This window comes from Camelina sativa, chromosome 1, assembly GCF_030686135.1.
Source record: "Camelina sativa cultivar CO46 ecotype springtype chromosome 1, ASM3068613v1".
In the NCBI taxonomy this organism is placed as follows: Eukaryota; Viridiplantae; Streptophyta; class Magnoliopsida; order Brassicales; family Brassicaceae; genus Camelina; species Camelina sativa.
In genome coordinates this window covers 1,159,634-1,179,705 of record NC_141880.1, presented here as the reverse complement: position 1 = coordinate 1,179,705, position 20,072 = coordinate 1,159,634, and the positions used below count along the sequence as shown (strand labels likewise).

Genomic DNA, 20,072 nt, shown 5'->3' with positions numbered 1-20,072 from the left:
TGTTACTAAAAACCGAATCCCATAATGAACAGAAATTCTAATCATAATTCATAATTTTACGATAAATTGAATGAGGATTTGGTAATTTGGTTCTCAACCGAGAATCGTAAACCGAAATTAGAGCCGGTTCGAGTTCATAATATTTTTTTTTTTGTATGCAGCAGAGTTTGTCTGTGAACAAAGCAACCCCTCTCTCTTCCTCAGCAGAGGCTTCTTCGATTTCTGGGAAATCTGTCAGTGAGTTTTTGTCTCTCTCTCTCTCTCTCTCTTGATCTGACTCTCAATTCAATTCAACTACTTCCTTCTGACTCTGGCACGAGTCTTTTGTTTGTTTTCTCCTGGAAACTTCCATTGAGAGAAGAATAAGAAGATGCGAGAAATCTCTCAAGTTTTTTTTTAAACGCATCTCTTTGATCAGATCCTAATCGTGCCGAGGCTGTTGCAGTTCTAATTTCACCTCGTTTTTGACCCCCTGGATCTCGCCTTGAATTGGGTATAATTTAATCAACAATATATAGAGGCGAAGAGCTTGTTTTGGTATTTTAAAAAATTGGCTTCTGGATTTGAATTTTGGATTTTAGGGTTCTTTAGTTTGGGGGAAAGAGCTCGAGTTCGGGCTGGGTGGAAGATGGTGTTCAAATCTAGAGTAAAATGGATTGCGCTTTTTGTGCTAATCTTATCAATGGGATCCCTCATTGTTCATCTTTCCATTACAAAGTCTTCTGGTGTACAGTTGGCGTTTTCTGCTAGAGATAACCTTTGGCAAGATTTTGATTCTTTGTTAGGTTCTCAGGTACTCTATATTTATTTATATATATATATATATATATATATATATATGAATTTTTGAATTGGATTCAATCTGATACTGCTGCATAATGTCGTTTGCCTTATGTTAATTTGTCTTTACTGTTGCAGGATTTTAGAAATAAGCACTTATGGCGGCCTGTTAAATCGTTGGAGACCTTGCAGCCTTATGCCAATCCAAGAAATACTTATCCTGGTACTGTATCTTACTTTGTTTGCATGCTCAATTTGCATTTATATTACATTATATATCATTAGCTGCTTTGATGTCTGGCATCTTTATTGCTCAACCGTAAGATGTTTACTCTATTATGTATCAAACCATTGAGGAATTATAAAAAGCCATTAGGGATGGTGTATTTTGTGTTCGATATTTGTTAATTTTTCGTGGCACTGTCTTTTTGCAGCGCCCAGTTCGAAAAACAATGGTTTCATTTACGCAAAGATATTTGGTGGATTTGACAAGATAAGATCTTCTGTATGTATCATCACTTGACTCTATAATTTAAGATTCCTCTCTGTATTTTCCGTTCTGCATGTTGATAACGTCTTTGCAATTTTTCTAGATATGTGATCTTGTCACCATATCCAGGCTTTTAAATGCTACTCTTGTCATTCCAGAGCTTCAAGAAAGTCTTCGCTCTAAAGGCATTAGGTACGCCGCCCTAGCTCTATCCAATATCTTTTCTGTTAATGCATGCTTATTTGCCTTTGTATCAGACTCTTCTTTACTCTTGTTTTTCTTTACATGCTGTGCAGCAACAAGTTCAAGAGTTTCTCCTATCTTTATGATGAAGAGCAGTTTATATCCTTTCTTAAAAATGATGTTATAGTTACAAAGACCCTCCCTGAGAGCTTGAAAGCCGCAAGAAAACGGAATGAGTTCCCTCTTTTTAAGCCCAAAAACTCTGCATCACCAAAATTTTACCTCGAGGATGTGTTGCCAAAGTTAAAGAAAGCTAATGTTATTGGACTGATCGTCTCTGATGGGGGATGCTTGCAGGTACAGTGTTTTCTCTTTTTCTCCCTTCAGAGTGTTATATCTTTTGTATGCAGTAACTTCTAAATTTATAGAGATCTATGAGTAGACTTTTTTCCTGCTAACTACCATCACTCGTCATATCATGTTTTATGTTTAAGTGTGAGACAAAGCTTTTTAGTTAAACAAGGTGTTTTATTCTCAACAATGTTGTCTTTTTTTCAGTCAACTTTGCCAGCTTCAATGCCTGAACTTCAAAGATTAAGGTGTAGAGTTGCCTTCCATGCCCTCCAGCTTCGTCCAGAAATCCAGGTGCTGGGCAAAAAGATGGTTGACAGGTATTTGTGATACTTGCAATTCAAAACTAAATTGAATAAGGGGACGAATTCAGGAGATAGTTGTGTATTTTGATTAGTAAGGGGGTGAAAGAACACTAGATGCTAAGGATTTGTTTCTTTAATGATGGAGTAACTAGCTGATAAGTGATAACTATAAAAAATATGTATCAGGTGTAACCATTTTTTCGATTTGGGATCTTAAGGTGGATTACTACGTAGCCAAAAATGATTATGCCTATGTGTCGCGGTGTTATCCATCTATCACTAGGTACAGCGCATCCCTGACAGAATTGAGATACGTGATTTCCTTTTTCTAGGTTACGTAAATCAGGTCAACCTTTCCTTGCCTATCACCCTGGCTTAGTGAGGGACAAATTGGCATATCATGGTTGTGCTGAGCTTTTCCAGGTAAAATTTTCCATCCTTCTCCATCTGTATTCTTTGATAGAACAGAGTGTTTATTTCAGCTACATTGTTTTACTGTCTACCTTTTATGCTTGAATTACATGGGGAAGTAGTTTTGATGGTGGAAACAGTTTCTGACTATAATTATCCTTTCAATTCTCAAAGGACATCCACAGTGAACTCATCCAGTATCGGCGGGCTCAGATGATCAAGCAGAAAATTATTTCAGAAGAACTTATTGTAGACTCCCACTTGCGCAGGGACAATGGCTTATGTCCTCTCATGCCAGAAGAGGTACTCAATTTTTCTCTCAAGTTATGCTAAAAATGCTTATATGGGCGTCTTCTTATATTTCATGACCCTTTATATCTGCATTCGTGATATCTCTTGAAAGCTGAAATTGCCTCGAAAACATGTGGCCCCTATGTGCTTGAATTCTTAGAGTGTCTAACGAAGCTAAATATATATATATGCAAAGTTTCTATGCTTACATGTAATACCAATTGGATTATAATGCACCAATTTGATTATTGGCTTACTGCTGTTCTTATGGAACTAAATTGGCTTTATAATTGGTATTGTAATCTTGCAGGTTGGAATTCTTTTGAAAGCATTGGGTTATTCTCAAAAGACGATCATGTATTTAGCTGGTTCTGAAATGTTTGGCGGCCAACGGGTTGTGATCCCTCTGCGTGCTATGTTCCCTAATGTAGTGGATCGGACTACTTTATGCAGCCCAGAAGAGTTATCAGATTTGGTTGGTCCTGAGATACCGCTTCCAGAAAATACATATGAAATGCCTACTCGAAAAAGCGATAAGCAGCTCAAAGAAGAGTGGAACAAGGCAGGTCCTCGGCCTCGACCTCTACCTCCTCCTCCAGACAGACCTATCTACCAGCACGAAAAAGAAGGATGGTATGGTTGGCTTACGGAGAATGACACAGAACCAAGCCCTTCACCGATGGATCTTAGGAATCAAGCACATAGGTTACTGTGGGATGCCCTTGATTTTGTTGTTTCTGTAGAAGCTGATGTGTTCTTCCCCGGTTTCAACAACGATGGTAGTGGGTGGCCAGATTTTTCAAGTTTGGTGATGGGTCAGAGGCTCTATGAAAGGCCCTCTTCACGAACATATAGACTAGACAGGTAAGAAAGGCTATTGTTAATGACTGCATTTAGCTTTTTTCCATCGTTAGGTTAATTGCACACTTGTTATGCGGATAAACTTCTTACTCTTTTGGGTTCATTATTCCGTAAATTGTAGCTGATCATGCATCTTATAGTTCACTAACTTTTGTGGAATCTATATTTTACAAATTCATTAACTATTCACTGGTTTACTCAAACAGGAAAGTTATTCAAGAACTTTTCAACGTTACCCGTGAGGACATGTACCATCCTAACCGTAACTGGACACTTCGTGTGAGGAAACATCTTAACTCAAGTTTGGGTGAAAGTGGGCTTATCAGGCAGTCTATGCTTTCGAAACCCAGGTCGTTTCTCTCGCATCCACTTCCTGAATGCTCATGTAGAACATCGGCCCTTGATGATTCCAGGAAAATACGGAGTGATGATAGCAAATTTCTCTATGGAGGTGAGGATGAATGCCCTAAATGGATTAAATCAGCTGGAGTAGAAAAGAGTAAAACTGATGATGGTGATCAGCCTGATTATGAACATGATCTTCCCACTGAACAGTCAGAAACTGAAGAAGAGTTTGCAAAAAGTAAGGTGGCTTCGGCGTTTGACCAGGATGAAGAATGGGATCCTAATGACTAGCGTGACAACTATGAAAATTCTGCTGTGAGGTGACATTTGATTTTTTTTCCAGATTCTTTCAGGAAAGGCAAAGAAGGAAACATACGGAGGTTTTTTTTAGCGTTTTCCACAGTTCCCGGCTTTTTTTTTTCCCCTTTTCTGAGAATAAGCTTTAGTGTTATTCTTTTGTTATTAGCTCCTTGCAAGTTAGTTGCATACTCTTTATACGTCAAAACCTTCTCAAAGATATCAGTATTGCCTCCGGACGCCCTATGCATCGAAGGACGGACAACTTATGCAGCAAAGGATGCCCGTTATGCTTCATCCTTCTCTGAGGTCTTCCTTTGAAGCAAATGTGAAGCTGGAGGTATCTTTTGCTCTTCTTTTTCTTATCATTGTAAATCTGATTAAGGTCCATATTCAGATTCTTTTATCCCTTTTTCTACAATAGTTTTCTGGATTTGTTTTGACACACTACAGATATAAAAGATAAAGGTATGTTTTCAACAGAGTTTTTAATACACAGTTGCTGTCTCCTGATTCACATTCATATTCATTAGGCTGATATGTTCACTGAAAATAGTTAATTCATTAATCCGGTCAAAAGAATACATCATTTTCATAGTGATAGTGGAAGGTCAATAGTATGAGATGTGATGAATACACATATGTATATATACTGTTGTATACAGAAGCTCCTGAAGCAGGGAGAGAGAAGAGAACCTTAGGCACCACCATTTTTCTGTGTCCATGGTTTGAGAACAGAGATAACAGTAATGATAATGATGATAAGAAGAATAAGGATGGCAATGCACATCCATTTCCTTGAACTCTTCTGGCTTTTTACTGCCTTTGCTAGGTTGTTGTTCCCGGATTGAACATGATCCACAGCGCTCGAGACCTGATATAGAAACAGAGTAAGAAGGATTTTGAAGAAATCCAAACTCAGGGTATTTAAACAGTTACTGAAGAGATTGATACCATATTCTCTATGTTGTCTAACATCTCTCCCTGTGCATCCACCAGCACGGCCATATCGAGAAACACCTAACCGTAAACATAAAAGAGAAGAATCAGCGAAGAATTTAAATGAATTTTGAGAGTTTTAGGTAACTCGGAGAGGTTTTACCTGTTGCAGGTTAAGGAGTTTCTTCTCTAAATCTCTAACAGCGTCATGGCGTTCCTGAATCTCGGCCAGTGTATCCATTATCTGCACAGAGCCAGCAAATAACCTGACTTGAGTAGAGCACGTTATAGTTGTCTTGTTGAACAGGAGGTAATCAGGTGAGTGCGGGAACTTAGTTACAAACCTGTCCTCGTCCTTGTTCCCTGATCGCTTTCTGGAATATCTGCTCACTGTCTCCAGTTTCGATCAATCTATCAACTGTCTACACACCCGAAAATTGACTATCATGAACTGATTCAATAGATTCTAGTCAATAAAATCAGAGTTTTTAAGTCCTTGCCTCTTCATCAGCTCGTTGGCCAGTCACTAATCATTGTCAAGCATCAGAACAGCGAAAAACAATTAGCTCTGTGAAGATCATTAATGGAACTATTGAATCTTCAGAGAGATTTTCAATTCAAACCTGTGAACACACGCCTCTCTACAACTTCTCTGTATCCTTGTTGAATGTTCTGTCTTAGAGTCTGCAGATAACAAAGAAAAGAGCTAAGGAAAACTTTCTTAGAGAGCTTTTACTTTGTCAGAATTTGCTGAAAGCCCTTCTTCTTTAAACTTACTTGGAATTCAGATATCTTTTCCTTAAATTTCTTCTTCACCGCACTGCCGAAGAAAAAGTGTTAAGGAAGACTGAAATTATATAATTAGCAGCAATTCTTGAGTTTTGAAAGGCGAAACTCACATAGTTGTGGCTGTTCTTGTTCTGTCTACACCTGTTCCTTTCCCACAACCCGGTTTAGTACGGTTCTCCAGATTCTGAAGAAATCAATCAGAGTGTGAGACAAGATGAACAATAGATCATAGAAACAGATGCAACACATCTCTAAACCCTAACCTCTTGATCCAGTTCTTCGATCTTTCCTTTAATGAAACGAGAAATTCTTCCCACTTCATCAACATCTCTCTCCATCCTCTGTTTGATTGCTGCAGAAGAGAAATAAACAGAGGAACCAAAGTTTCAGTTCATCATCTAAAACTTGGATCAAAGAACTTGCGTCAGAGTTTCCAATTCGAACTCGTTAAGGTTTACATTTCATAGCAGGAGCCTTAGTGACGCCTTTCGTCTCCTCGTGTGCCCCTTGAAGCTTCTTGAGATGCTTGTCAAGCTTCTCATATTGCTTTTCAATTTCTTGGACCTGTACAGTAGATATGATCTCAATAAGCCGCATAGACAAGTAACACTAATTGAGAAGAGTTTGCAGAGGGATACAAAAGCTTTACCTTTTTGAAGAAACCAGAGAGCCCGAGATCTCCAGAGTTACCTGGGCCATGTCCCGACTCAATATCGCTTCTATTAGAGCGATCCCTGGAAAACTCTAACGATCCCTGTCCAGTCAAAACACTTGTTATATCATCTTTGAAACATTTATTATAAGTAACTTGAAAACGTTTGATCTTTTACATTAACCTCCAGATTTATTTTATCATGTTGCTTCTATTAAAAATATTTAAATCTCACAGAAACATCGTCTCGTAAAATCTTGTAACCCAAGCAATTTAAAAACCCTAGATTCCGAGTTTCTAATTTTTCAAATTTTTGATGGAGGATTTATTAAAGATTACGCGGAAACTTTGCTTGGATTTAGAGCAGAAATCTCCGTAATGTCCAAAGCAAACAGAGAAAAGCTTGAAGGGAAAAGATAAGACAAACCTTCAAGAGGTCGTTCATTGTTGGAGAACTGGAACAGAGCAAAAGATCTATAAAAGCATAAGGAAACTTGTCAAACAATCAACAAAGATCTATTAAAGCATGAGAAATTTTTTTGCCACAATTTGAGAGAACAAAATAAAAAAAATACCTGGTTTTGTAATAAACCCAGATCTCTTTGTTCTCTTCCTTATTTTTTGTTTGTTTTGATTATCCTAAAAATCAATAAGAGAGATAAATCTAGAGAGAGACACAGAGAGAGAGAGAGAGAGAGACAAGGGAGCTTCGTTACCGTATAAAGCAGAGCACAAAGATGAGAATGTGACACGTACGGTACGATTCAACGGTTGGGATTTCGTTTAGATAATTTATGTTACTTTTTTACCAACACCGATAAAAGAGAGGTAAAAAAATCTCGGTTGTTGACAGAAATTACTATTCAAACTCTTTATTTTGGGACAGCATCTTTACAAGGGAGAGAATCAAACCACAGAGTCAGTACCCGTTTTGTTGCTACTACACAAGGACACCTAATACTGAAGCAATGATCGAAGCTTGTTTTATTATCACGTAATTATGTACATCTAAAATGGTTTGTGAGAAGACTTAAAAGCTTCATGTACACCAGTGATGTACATAAACATGAGCAGTTGAGCACTACTTTGGCAGCTACTACCAAAGACTAACAAATTGAAAGAAAAAAGAAAAATAAGGATACCCCATGTACAGTGGAGAGACATCATACAATTACAACTACAACACTTATGAGTTTTGAGAATGAGAGCTCTTGAAAACTAATGCCTCATTCACTCAATCATCAAGGCTGGTTTCTGACTATCTTCACGCTGCTGTAGAAGCGGCGGAGATCCTTCATGGCTTTTTCTTCAATCTGGATTGATCTTATGGGTGATGGAGCATCTATCTCTGGTTTGAACCATCGATTAGTTCCGGGCGAATCTGATGGAGATCCTTGCCCGGTTGCGACAGTGAAGCCTGATGTTTTTGTCTTTGGACTGTGGGACAGAGACTGTTGCTTTTTCACCTGCATTAGACAAGATAAAGACACCGAGAGAAGATGAGCTCTCAAACATAAACTGTGATGCAACAAGACAAATCTTGTCTGTTTCTTCAAACAGAGGAACAACTTACCTCCTGCATCTGGATATCTCTGAGAGAAGGTCGAGACAGGTTACGAGGAGTTTCAGAAGAAACCCAAGGAGGAGTCCCTCTTTCCATATCAGATTGCTGCAAAATTTTAGCTGATTCCACTGGAATTGGCTTCGTAGTCAAGAAAGAACTCAGTAATATCTTTCCTTCGGTTTTACCAGAAGAATCATCGCCTGACTGGTTTTTAGTTGTCTTAACAGGTTCACGAGGTCGAGTCTTGCTTTGTTCGTCTTGAATATCCCGGAGGGAAGATAATCCTTTAGGAGTCTTAGCTCCACCCCACACAGGACCTTCTAACTTAGGCTTTGGTGGAGGAGTAACAACAGGTTCAGGGATATCATCAAGAGCACCAGTTAAGAACATGGAAAGCCCACCCTTTCTGTTCTTCTTCTTGTTTGCTGCCGTTCCAAGTTTCTTGCTTCTCGGCGAATCCGGAGGATTATCTTTCTTCTGCGAGAGTGAGACAAAGTCTGATTCCTTGGGGAACCCACTAATCACTGTCATATCCAACATGATTTTGCCATCCTAGTAAAATAAGTACAACACAAAAACAATTCAACTGATGATGTAGATGGATCCTTAAAACGGTAATTAATATGGTCAAACCGGTAGTGAAACTAACCTTTGGCTTGATAGCTTCAGAGATTTCCTCAATTTCTTTACCCTGCATTGTATCTATTTCCACTTTAACTTCACCATAATCAGGGAATGTCTCAGCCTGTACAAACCTCTGTTTCCCCTTTTTCTTCTTTTTTCCCTTCTTGTTGGCTTTTCCATCTAGTGGCAAAGCTGTTGATGATTTTGCCTCTGGAGACTCTTCAACAGGAATACCAAGTTCTACCAGTGAACTTTCGATATCTACTTTCTTTTGAAGTTTTGCAATTTGCTGACCATCAAGAAGTTGTCCCCTGGATTGTTTTGCTTCAAGGATCTCGATTTGTTGCAACTTTTTCCTCAAAGCTCGGACTTCTTTGGAATTGCGTTGAGTCAACTCATCTTCTGGTTGCAAGAATGAATCCATTCGAGTACTTCCCTCACCAATACTGGAAAAGTTTTTCACATGGCTGTCACGAGTTCTTAGAATGTCCCTCACACTTTCCTCCTCTTCACTATCTATAACAACAGGAAATGTGGCTGTTGGTGTTGGAAGTGGTCGGGAGCTCCATGTTTCAGATGATCTGTCATCCAATAATTTCTCGAGATTGGCAAGAACATCAGGTGATGTATTTGCAATTGATTGGGGAGAAACCGTCAAAATAAAGTCAAGGTTTCGAATCACAATGTCCTGCAGGAAGAACACAAACGTGTATGGTTTTCATCAGCGAGGACATAATAAGAGAACACTGAACATAAACGTGTAGCGTGCAATCATCAGAAAGGAAGGTTAGCATTACCTCACAGTACTTCTTAAGGTCCTCTGCTCCAAGTGAATCTGCAATTTCAAGTAGTTGAATAGCATTTCGTGGCTCTACAATACACTCCGCTGCCACCTTCTCGCATAAACTTTTCAAACTAGGTACTGTCCTCTCCTTAGGAGTATTATCCTGTTGCACGGATTTTAACACATTCACAGATTCCACATCATCAAACATAAAACCCTCATCAAGTTCATCATCTTCTTCATCCCTAATTTCATCCGCTTGCAGAGTCTGAGACTTCTTAAGCACAGTAGGAGCATAGGCAGGATGATACAGAGAACCAACAACCAGAAGATGTGTTTCACCAACAGCAACTGTGGTTGCCCTTTTCAAGTTGTGGAGGCGAGAAAGAGACGGTGGCATATCTTTACCATTTTTCCCATCCCACATGTAAACTTCACCTGTGCTAGTAACAGCAGATGCCCAGTATTTACCCGCTGAAATGCTCACAACTGTTTTACCGTGCAGCGAGTGCAACTGCAAGAACCAGAATTAAACATATTTTGATTGTTACTATGCAAGTCATATTGAGTTATCTACATTTTTTTAAGATAACAAGAGAAGGTTGAATCCAACCTGTTGACATCTATGATTGGAGTCGGAGGAAACCCAATAAAACAATGCACCATCTTCTGCTAGAGCCAAGCTGTGTACCATTCCCGTAGCTATTGCAGTCAATCGAAGAGGTCTCCTACGATGAAAATTTAACAGTGTGCTCCCAGCTTTCTTTAAATTCCGGGAAATAATAACACGTCTTGGAGTCACCAGCCGATGACCCCAGGTGTACACCTGGTCACAGAAGAAAGAAAGAATACTAAAGAAAAATAAATTTTCCACACGCTCATACATTCTTTAAACTTTACACATTGACAAACTTAACATGTCGTAAGAATCTTTACCTCTCCATCGTCTCGCAACACTAGAGTGTGATATTTTGAAGATGCAACAGCCGTGAAAACTTTTCCTTTCAAGTGATCAACCAATCGGGGAGAATAGTTTGATGCTGAGTTTGAGGTTCCATAACCAAGCTGACCTTCCTTGTTGCATCCCCAAGTGAAAACTTCACCGCACTCAGAAACTACGGCAGTATGTTTGTTTGCTGCAGAAACAGCTACAATCTTTGCCTTCAATGAAGTAACTTTGCGGGGTGTTGCCTGAGTATCCACAGAGGTATAACCAAGCTGACCCTCTACAAGAGCATCACAAAAAAACATCAGAATCTAGGATAAGCTAAGAGGTCTTAACTAAAACTTGAGTATACTAGAGAACCAGAGATAGGAACCCGATTGAGTGTCTTACCTCTATTGGAACCCCATGTGTATACATTCCCGCCTTCCGTAGCAATAACAGTGTGGTGCTTAGCTGCCGCAACTGCCTTTACACGGCGTGATCCTAAACCGGATATAACCTGGCGGGGAGTAATAACTGCAGCTTGACCACTGAGATAGTAAACCAGAAAGATTAACTCGATTGTGGTTTACATAAACTTGAAAAAGAATCTAGCAAGCTATGATCTATGTACGCTTAAAAGACTAAAATTGATCTTTTCATGTTTCACCAGAAATCGAGCAAGACAAATTTCGAAACAACAGTAACGCCATAGGCAAGTGGAAATCTTCATATAGACACAAGAAATAAGACCATGAAAACTCCTCCTCAAATCACCATATTAGAGTATTAACAACAATACAAACCTGTGAATGTCAAATTCAGGATGTCCAAGGCGGCCACCCCTTCCAAATCCCCACGTGTATACTTCTCCATGAGAACTAATGGCAACACTATGGAACTTTGCAGCAGAGACCAACTTAATTAAACAACCATGCAGTGAATCAACTCTGCCGGGTAGCTTCTGAACATGTTGATTGCCAGTTCCAAGTTGGTAGTTTGCACCATTTCCCCAGCTGAAAACCTCTGTAGCCACTGAAAAAAGAACACAACATTTCAGCTTCTCAAAAGTTGTGTAAGAAAGAGTGACCAGAAGAATCATGTTATCCCTAAAAAGGTCAAGGTTGAGAAAAGATTAGTTACCGGAACTCTGTTGCTCGCCAATAACCTGAGCCACTGGACCTGAGACCAAATCAACCGGTGTTCGCAGTTTTATGTCTTCTAGAGTAAAAGAAGCACCCGAGTCGATGAGTACGCTAGCTACCGCAAGATGACCAAAATGCAAAGCTCTGTGAAGACTACTCCAACCAGACTCTCCATCCTGAAATGAACATTGTACAGTATTGTCATATAGATCAAGCTCAATTTTCTAAGCATTATGAATACAATATTTGCAACAAACATAGAGACAGAAACCAAATAACTAACTCAAAAGAGACGTAAATAGGTATATGTATAAAGAAGAAACAAATACTTAGATATATAAAGACACAAACAGAGGAAAGGTCACAAACCCTAGCATCTGGATCAGCGCCAGCTGCCAGCAGTCTCCTAACAATAGGAATGTGGTTTCTCCAGATGGCAATATGCAGAGGAGTCAGACCATAGACATTCCTTAAATTAATATTGCCACCGCTCTTCTTCAGCGTGGTCAGTGCTGAATCCACATCAACCAATGACCCTTCTCGAATAGCAAACCACAAATCTTTCCTAGACCCTGAAAGTGAGGTTTTACGGGAAGTTTGCAAGTTCATCTTCTGGGCTTGAGGAGAGACGGACAGTTCCATATTTCTAGACGGCAAGAATTCCCACTAAAACCTTGTTCGCCACAAATGTTGTGTCTAGACCAAATACCTCCAAAGAGTAAGACAAAGTTTCTGATCTTTTCTGGCCTTCTATGGAGTTCAATGCCATAAAACTAATGCTAAAGCTGATTTTTCATCTTGAAAATGAGTCGAACAAATCACTCAGAGGGGGTTGGTGTACTCAAATCTTCACAATCACTTCATAAGAGAAGCTGAAAATTTCCTGTCCATAAAAGGAAAAAAATATTGGATCAATAATATTCATATGTAGCTTGGGTGAGAAATCTAGAAAACAAAGAATAAACAAGTAAACCAGAGTAACGGAAAGCATCGCTCCTTTTCTTAAAAAACAAATCCAAAAAAAAAGATGCATCTAGAGACTAATACTTTCACCAACCACAAAGCAAAGAATCTCATGAAGTGTGTCACTCAAACAGATGTTACACCAAGAAGTACTTAAGATTAGACCTTTAATCAAGACAAGGAGGCTCGATAAGCAAATTTTGTTAAGCAACATACATACATACATTTAGTAAAAAATCAGTCCACGAATGTGTGACTGACTCAATAATTCCAAATCCGGGGAAAAGATCACACCTTTAAGACTCAAACTTAGATCTCTTTATTAAACAGAGACAAAATGACGTGAAAACAATAATCTCCAGAAAGCAAGCACACACATACAAAAGAGAAATGGCAAAAAGATAAAACTCGATCCCAAAGACACAAAATGAGTAGCAAAATTCAATCGATAAAGTTCCAAAATTCATAACAAAACATGAAAGAAAATACAGAAATCACGGGCATTTTACCATTTTTGGAAGCACCCATCACTCAAAATCAAGACTTTAATTATTAAGAAAAAAATAAAATTGGCCTCTCATCTTTAATCACACACCACCAATCAAAAGAGAAGAACAAAACCGTTGTCGATGATGTTTTAATCAAAACTGACATTGAGTTTTAAAATAATAAACAGAGATGTTACCTGAAATTGAACTCCGATGAGATGTAACAACAGAGAACCCGATTTAAAGACAGATGTATATATATATATATATCAAATGGAGAGAGAAGAGAAGAGAGGATAAATGAGAAGAGCACAATGGAATCTTCTATGAGAAAATTTCAGAAACGAATCAAAACAGAGAATATACCCTCTTCTCCCTTATGAAACAGAGGCCGTGTGAAAAGAGTTTCTGAATGAGCGAGAGAGAGAGAGAGAAACGGGGAGAGAGAGAGAGAAACGGGGAGATCTCCGACCCAAAGGGGTAAATCTGTAATTAGAGAAATTAAAGCAAATGACTATAAAGTCCTTTAATTCGTGACGTGCTAAAGACTCGGAGAAGAAGAGATGAAGAAGTCCATCTCCCATCTCTCATCTCTCATCTCTCACACGGCCCACACCTAACTACAGAGAGAAGGTCCCTTTTAATGACACGTGACGACATGTGCGACACGTCAGACGCAGACAAAGTCATACACACAGTCATGTCCGAAAACTGAATAAGATTAACTTCTCTCTCAACCTCTTTTTTTTAGTTTTTAGAAGAAAAAATAAACTAATCCCTTTTTAATAGCCTTTAAATATTTTAATTAAACAACGTTCTCACTTTTCCAAAACAATTTTAATTATGGTTTTTAAAAAAATTGGAGGGATAAAATGGTAAAAGACGAATAAACAGATGCTAAATCACAGGAGGATGGCTAAATCAAAGGCCTAACGTGACGCGTCAGCTCTCGTGACATAAATCTGATGACGTGGATATCTGTTATTGGATGTCATGCCAGCCAATGTCCACGTCACTGACCTTCTCTGTGATTGTGAGAGAGAATGAGTAGAAGAAGTGGCGAACCCAAAGAGAAGGTCCCCAACTTTTTTTTTAAAAGTGTTCCCTGAAATTGTAGTTCTATATACAGTACTAGTCTAAGATTATGATTTATCCAAATCATCCACCATTTAAATGTTTATAAATTTCACATCATAAAATACACTAATTTGAATTTAAATGATTACACCATGCAAAATAAATGCTTATCAAAAAACATGAACATTTCATGATGAAATACACTTTTACCTTTACTTCTCTGATACACCACGTCAAGTGATCTTTATACGCACGCATCGGACTTACATTAAGGTTCAAAACTCTGTGTACTTTTTTCATGTTATCAAATCAATCTTTATCGTACTACTACTGCTCAAAGATCTTTATACCACCACATATACTATTTTCCGCAAATTCTTTAATTCTACAATACTAGTGGATTGTTATTTTAAGTTTTTGTCTTTTTTGGGAGGGATTTGTATAAAGAAATAACAATCCTCATTCTCATTCAACTATTCAAGGGACCAAAGAAGCATATTTCATAAAAGATAAAACAAAGATACATAATAACATTGCAGCAAATGAAAAATATGAGATTGAAGCCATAACATAAACCCTCTTCAACTAAAGAGAGAGGCCCCATTTCCTCAATACCTAATTTTCTCTAAGAAATTTTTTCTTGTAAGAAAAGTTATTGAAACCCGAACAAACACAAACCCATGTAGATTTATATAAATACAAACATAAGATCCCGGAAATTGAAGCAATATCTTCAAGCTCTTCACTTGGCACTAGAGAGCTGCGAGCGGATAAGCTTGGCAGCATCAACCACGGCTTTAAGTGCTGGTTTAACCTCAGTGTACTTCCTTGTCTTCAGACCACAGTCAGGGTTTACCCACAAGATGTTCTGCTCAAGAACCGCAAGCATTTTGTTGATCCTGTCTGCAATCTCCTCTGTTGATGGTATTCTAGGAGAGTGAATGTCGTAAACACCTGGACCGATTCCTGCACCGTACTTCACTCCTTCACGGAACACAGAGAGAAGCTTCTCGTCTGAACGTGAGTTCTCAATGGTGATGACATCAGCGTCCATGTCGATGATGGAGTGGATGATGTCGTTGAAGTTTGAGTAACACATGTGAGTGTGAATCTGAAACAGAAAACAAACCCCATTAGAAGTTCGTTTCATCAGTGTTTTAGATGATTCTAAGTGTATAGTGTTCTTACCTGAGTGCTGTCTTGGACGCCACAGTTTGTGATTCTGAAAGAGTGAACAGCCCAGTCCAAGTAGAAAGAGTGTTCGGCTTTCCTAAGAGGCAATCCTTCTCTGAGCGCGGCCTCATCGATCTGAATGACTCCAATACCGCCCTTCTCGAGGTCTTCCACTTCGTCTTTGATGGCCAAAGCAATCTGGTAACAGGTTTCGTGCCTAGGCTGGTCGTTTCTGACAAAAGACCAGTTGAGAATTGTGACTGGACCTGTAAGCATTCCCTTCATTGGACGTTTGGTCATGCTCTGAGCTGTTGAGGACCAGAAGACTGTCATTGGCTTGGGGCGGCTCACGTCACCGTAGATAACCGGTGGCTTCACACAGCGAGATCCATAGGATTGCACCCACCCGTTTGCAGTGAATGCGAAACCTGACAGTTGCTCTCCAAAGTACTCAACCATGTCGTTTCTCTACAATGTTGTTAAAGCATGACTCGAGTCAGAAACAGAACACTAGTTATTTTCAGGGTTTAGTAACCGGCAAAAACTCACCTCAGGCTCTCCGTGAACAAGAACATCAATGTCAAGCTCCTCTTGGATGTCAACAACTTTCTTGATCTCTTCCTTGATGGCTTTGACGTAATCCTCCTCAGAGATTCTAGTAGACGAGAGATCAAAGTGGAATTCTAGTTAGCATCACAATCAACTTACTTAAGTAATCAATGAAGACAGGTTGTCATTAAGAGACTAACTTCTTCGCCTTGTATTCACGGCGAACTCTCCTGAGTTCGACAGTCTGTGGGAAGGATCCAATGGTTGTGGTTGGAAGGATTGGAAGGTTGAGCTTCTTCTGCTGAGCATCTAGCCTTGCACTTACTTCAGTTGTACGGCGGTGATCAGATCCCTTCAAAGCAGCAGCCTGAGATACCAGAAATTACAAATCATCATTACAGAGAAAACCATCATGTGTGTAAAAGCTCGAGTTTGAAAGTAAGAAACTTACAGCCTTCTGGACAGACTCATTGGTGACTCTTGGGGAAGATCTCCTCGAAGACAAAGCATCGGCGTTAGCAGTGAAGAAACTCTGAAAGGGAGAAAGATTTAGAGAGCATTAATGTTTTTCAAATTAAGGTTTCACTAGGGGAAACATGCTTGTTAGATCTTTGCAATACCTCATTTGTCTGACCGGCCAAAGCCTTGGCCAATGCATCAACTTCAACAACCTTCTGGGCAGCAAAAGCTAGCCACGACTTGATTTCGTCATCGAGCTTAGTCTCGTTAATAAGGTCAACGGCAGTGTGGAGAAGAGAGCAAGAGGTTGAGACCACAAGCTTGTCTGCACCAATACACAAATAACATAACCAAACGAGTTAACAAATAAACACTTCTCACTGAGTCATCCACAAGAAGAGATGGAAATAAGGCAAGTGATTCATACCTTTACCAACAACACCCTCAAGTGACTGCAAGGTGATGAGAGAGGCAGCGAGGTCATTGGCCCAGATGTTCCTTCCGTCAACAACACCAGCAAAGAGATACTTGCCCTCGGGGAAACCAGCCTTGATCAAGTCAATGGTCTTGGTGCCACGAACCAAATCAAATCCAAAGGCAGTCACACCCTTCAAGGAAGTAAGGGTCTTGTATGCTTCAGCAGGGATGTCAGCGAAGTAGGTCTCCACAAGAACATTCAAACCAGAGAGAGTTGATTCGAGCTCAGCATATGCACCGCTAAAAGCCTCGAGTTTGTGACCCTCGAGATCCATGACAAAAAGAGGCTCATCAAACTGAATCCAGGTGGCACCAGCAGCCTTAAGCTCAGCAATGACTTCCCTGTGTCAGAAATAAGTTTCATAGCGTCAAAGAGTACTGTTGAGTATTACAGGTAGCAAAGCAAAAGTTCAAAGAGTAATATCTTACTTGTAGACAGGGAGAATTTTGGGGAGAAGGGAGAGAAGATCAAATGACTTGTCAACACCCTTAGCAAGCTTAGAAAGAAGCAAGTAAGAGACAGGGCCAACAAGTACAGGGACTGTATCAACACCAAGCTGCATTAACAACACCGCATTATCATATTAGAACTTTCAATAGTAGACCAAAAAAAAGCCTATGTTCAAATGGGATTAATAGTGAGTACGTACAGCCTTGGCCTCCTTGTACTCATTCACAGCCTTGTGAGATGCGTAGGAAAATTTGACCTCAGGGCCCAACTCTGGGACGATGTAATGGCTGCATCAAACAAAAACAGAAATAAAAGTACACGTTTAACCACGCAACTCACAAATCCAATAACAAGAACACACAAGATAAAGATGAGCAGTAGAGGAAACTCACTAGTTGGTGTCAAACCACTTGGTCATCTCCATAGCCGGAACAGAAGCATTTCCTCTAGCCATGGAAAAGAACACATCAAGCCCGATCTCACCACTGGTATATCCATATCTAGGTGGAACAGCACCTAACATGGCGGTAGTGTCAAGAACCTGGTCATAGTGAGAGAAGGTGTTGCTTGGGATATACTTAATCCCAGCAGCAGACATCTGTTTCCAGATATCAGACCTGAGATCAGCGGACACTTTCTGAAGATCATCGGCACTGCTCTTGCCATCCCAGAAAGACTCCAATGCAAACTTGAGCTCTCTCTTAGGTCCCATACGAGGGTATCCAACAATGTGGGAAGCCATTTTTGATTATTTTTTTTCTTTTTTTTTTTTAACTACATTAAAACCACAAAACAAAACCAAACCGAAATCAGTTCGTTAGATATTTAGATCAAAAGCATGATGTTCCAATAATGTTGTACTTGTTGTCCTCATAAAAAAGCCGCCACCAACTAAAGACGGCTTCACCATTCAATCATTGCAACAACAATAAAAAAGGTAAAAACTTTTGCAGCTTTCATAGAAAAAAAGATCACAGTGAGATCGTAACACAGATACGGAGACCAGATCTAGGAATCTGATCATGTAGGGTTCATAGAAAGAAAAAAAAGCCGACTCACCGAATTAGATCTAAGTACGAAAACAGAGGGTGATGAAACGGGAATACAAAAAAAAAATTGAATTGAGAGGAAAGGGGAAGAGACGGAAAGCTAAATAAGAGAGTGGGAAAAGGAGAGAGAAGAATAGTCATGCGGGAGCCATGGAAACTCGGAAGCGTACCTTACGGAGAGATATTGAGAGGAGAGAGCGACGATGGAGAGTGTTCTGTGTTGTTTAGAGTTTTATTTATAGCAAATCAACTACTACGCTTCGTTCGTTCGGTCCTTTCTCTCTCACTCTCTCTCTCTCTCTCGTTGGTGGCGGAATATAAATATTTCTCTGTTAAAAGTAATATACAGTACGTACATAATACCGTATACTTGTATTTAGGTTTTTCTTTTTGTTGTCTCTACGGAATAAATGATATTATATAGTATTTTTATGTCTAGTATGCAGCACGTTTTAACTCTGGGTTATTATATGGTCAATCTTGTACAACTTTTTGTAAATTATAATACATTTATAACGATATGGTTTAGATTAAAAAACAAAAACATGTATTGATGATGCCATGATAATTACTGCCTTAGTGGGTTAGTTTTATATTTTTATTTGTCACTGGTTAGTTCTAAGGGTTGATTAAAGGGTTTAGTGTTAATTAATTGAAAAGGGGTGGGTTTTAAATTACGGAACTAATCAAACGTGAAATGTGGGAGGAGAGTTGGTGTGTTTGTGAGTAATGAGTATACAAATACTGAAATACATACATGAGGTAGCGGGATTGGTGGGTGGACCCCATCAGCGGTTTGGTGAGAGATTCACTATTTTAGTTTCATTTTTTTTTCTACTGAACGGCGACGTCTTAAGACTTGAGAGTCAGAGTGCCCATCTGATGCCACACAAATTTGATATTTTGTTTGGTAAACTAAGTAGGTGAATGGTTATGAGATCTACGTCTGTTGTTGTTGTTGAGGATTTTTTATTTATTTATATGATCATTTTCAATTTTTGTTGTTGTGAATATATGATTGTTTTTGTTCTTAGCAAATTGAAGAGAATATATTATGATCATTTTTTATTTTATTATATAGAAATCGATTGTTATTTACGTTAATTAAAAGTATATTAATTTGGTATATTTTTTCCTCTTCAATTTGATAAACACATTCACAACAACAAAAGTTTGCTAACCATGTAAGAAAATTAAAAACCAAATAATAATATATAAAATGCAAAAGTTTGGATGCGGAATATATTTTACGTCGTTTCAGATATACTAAGAAAATGTAATACACATACTAAAGAAATAGAAACACTGACCTCACAATAGTGAAGTTCTTAAAACTATCCACGAAGAGGTTGGTATCATGGAAGAATGAACATCAAATAAACAAACACGTTTAGATATAATTATCTTCTCTCTTTTTTTTGTTCCACAATTATCTTTTATGTTATAAAGCAAAAATCACTTGAGCAATTAAACTGTGACATGTCATTAATTGCAATTTTTATATAAAAAACAATAATTCAATATACTTTTTTTTTAAAAACACATAAAAAAAAATCAATTTCAAGACTGATAAAACTAACTTCAGTTTGCATGGCAACTTAACAAACTATATTTTCGGTGCAAAATAAATTTGTTAAAATCCATAACAAA

At 38.7% G+C, this 20,072-nt stretch overlaps 4 protein-coding genes across 13 annotated transcripts; 1 reads left to right on the top strand and 3 right to left on the bottom strand.

The window, feature by feature from the left end:
• The first annotated feature begins 39 nt into the window (after positions 1-39).
• Positions 40-5,117, top strand: LOC104790350 (protein EMBRYO SAC DEVELOPMENT ARREST 30). Of its 8 annotated transcripts, XM_087450126.1 has the most exons (13): positions 96-237; positions 419-493; positions 582-793; positions 919-1,003; positions 1,215-1,285; positions 1,374-1,462; positions 1,567-1,810; positions 2,012-2,124; positions 2,442-2,532; positions 2,695-2,823; positions 3,122-3,675; positions 3,879-4,007; positions 4,814-5,117. In XM_087450126.1, exons 3-13 carry the CDS (start codon positions 629-631, stop codon positions 4,845-4,847), a joined length of 1,704 nt encoding a protein of 567 aa, XP_087306252.1. In that variant the 5' UTR covers positions 96-237; positions 419-493; positions 582-628; the 3' UTR covers positions 4,848-5,117. The 8 variants fall into 8 exon arrangements, with proteins under 8 accessions (XP_087306242.1, XP_087306237.1, XP_087306239.1 ...); XM_087450116.1 differs by having other exon boundaries at positions 40-493; XM_087450114.1 differs by lacking the exon at positions 4,814-5,117 and having other exon boundaries at positions 81-237; positions 3,879-4,808.
• On the bottom strand, positions 4,857-7,389 carry LOC104790563 (putative syntaxin-131). The gene is made up of 13 exons (XM_010516373.3): positions 7,270-7,389; positions 7,122-7,168; positions 6,692-6,796; positions 6,501-6,606; positions 6,306-6,394; positions 6,153-6,226; positions 6,031-6,073; positions 5,877-5,937; positions 5,754-5,779; positions 5,598-5,675; positions 5,417-5,497; positions 5,269-5,334; positions 4,857-5,188 (listed from the first exon to the last, which is right to left on the bottom strand). Exons 2-13 carry the CDS (start codon positions 7,137-7,139, stop codon positions 5,012-5,014), a joined length of 924 nt encoding a protein of 307 aa, XP_010514675.1. The 5' UTR covers positions 7,140-7,168; positions 7,270-7,389; the 3' UTR covers positions 4,857-5,011.
• A 274-nt stretch (positions 7,390-7,663) lies between these two features.
• On the bottom strand, positions 7,664-13,916 carry LOC104790264 (uncharacterized). Of its 2 annotated transcripts, none has more exons than XM_087450095.1 (11): positions 13,385-13,916; positions 12,106-12,619; positions 11,735-11,912; positions 11,398-11,626; positions 11,003-11,142; positions 10,603-10,892; positions 10,280-10,517; positions 9,680-10,180; positions 8,908-9,570; positions 8,268-8,810; positions 7,664-8,160 (listed from the first exon to the last, which is right to left on the bottom strand). In XM_087450095.1, the coding sequence occupies exons 6-11, from the start codon at positions 10,608-10,610 to the stop codon at positions 7,936-7,938; spliced, it is 2,178 nt and encodes a 725-aa protein (XP_087306221.1). In that variant the 5' UTR covers positions 10,611-10,892; positions 11,003-11,142; positions 11,398-11,626; positions 11,735-11,912; positions 12,106-12,619; positions 13,385-13,916; the 3' UTR covers positions 7,664-7,935. The 2 variants fall into 2 exon arrangements, with proteins under 2 accessions (XP_087306221.1, XP_019099700.1); XM_019244155.2 differs by having other exon boundaries at positions 10,280-10,492; positions 13,385-13,808.
• An 830-nt stretch (positions 13,917-14,746) lies between these two features.
• LOC104790170 (5-methyltetrahydropteroyltriglutamate--homocysteine methyltransferase 2) lies at positions 14,747-18,859 on the bottom strand. 2 transcript variants are annotated; one of them, XM_087450098.1, is made up of 11 exons: positions 18,593-18,859; positions 17,766-18,147; positions 17,573-17,660; positions 17,352-17,479; positions 16,873-17,264; positions 16,607-16,770; positions 16,438-16,518; positions 16,187-16,353; positions 15,987-16,092; positions 15,453-15,905; positions 14,747-15,375 (listed from the first exon to the last, which is right to left on the bottom strand). In XM_087450098.1, the coding sequence occupies exons 2-11, from the start codon at positions 18,113-18,115 to the stop codon at positions 15,007-15,009; spliced, it is 2,298 nt and encodes a 765-aa protein (XP_087306224.1). In that variant the 5' UTR covers positions 18,116-18,147; positions 18,593-18,859; the 3' UTR covers positions 14,747-15,006. The 2 variants fall into 2 exon arrangements, with proteins under 2 accessions (XP_087306224.1, XP_087306226.1); XM_087450100.1 differs by having other exon boundaries at positions 18,433-18,725.
• Between the last annotated feature and the right edge of the window lie 1,213 nt (positions 18,860-20,072).

Bases quoted from the DNA above. Each gene is read 5' to 3' on its own strand.
- LOC104790563 (XM_010516373.3), bottom strand. The intron at 5,780-5,876 runs GTTTGAATTGAA...GACAATGATTAG, and splicing joins AGAGAGGCGTGTGTTCACAG to TGACTGGCCAACGAGCTGAT. The intron at 5,676-5,753 runs GCAAGGACTTAA...TCGGGTGTGTAG, and splicing joins GCCAACGAGCTGATGAAGAG to ACAGTTGATAGATTGATCGA.
- LOC104790350 (XM_087450111.1), top strand. From the start codon at position 629: ATGGTGTTCAAATCTAGAGTAAAATGGATTGCGCTTTTTGTGCTAATC. The intron at 1,811-2,011 runs GTACAGTGTTTT...TCTTTTTTTCAG, and splicing joins CTGATGGGGGATGCTTGCAG to TCAACTTTGCCAGCTTCAAT. The intron at 3,676-3,878 runs GTAAGAAAGGCT...TTACTCAAACAG, and splicing joins CGAACATATAGACTAGACAG to GAAAGTTATTCAAGAACTTT.
- LOC104790170 (XM_087450098.1), bottom strand. From the start codon at position 18,115: ATGGCTTCCCACATTGTTGGATACCCTCGTATGGGACCTAAGAGAGAG. The intron at 16,771-16,872 runs GTATGAATCACT...GTATTGGTGCAG, and splicing joins TGAGGGTGTTGTTGGTAAAG to ACAAGCTTGTGGTCTCAACC. The intron at 15,906-15,986 runs GTGAGTTTTTGC...ACAACATTGTAG, and splicing joins TTGTTCACGGAGAGCCTGAG to AGAAACGACATGGTTGAGTA.
- LOC104790264 (XM_019244155.2), bottom strand. From the start codon at position 12,378: ATGGAACTGTCCGTCTCTCCTCAAGCCCAGAAGATGAACTTGCAAACT. The intron at 11,913-12,105 runs GTTTGTGACCTT...TGTTCATTTCAG, and splicing joins GCGCTGATCCAGATGCTAGG to GATGGAGAGTCTGGTTGGAG. The intron at 9,571-9,679 runs GTAATGCTAACC...TTCTTCCTGCAG, and splicing joins ACCTTAAGAAGTACTGTGAG to GACATTGTGATTCGAAACCT.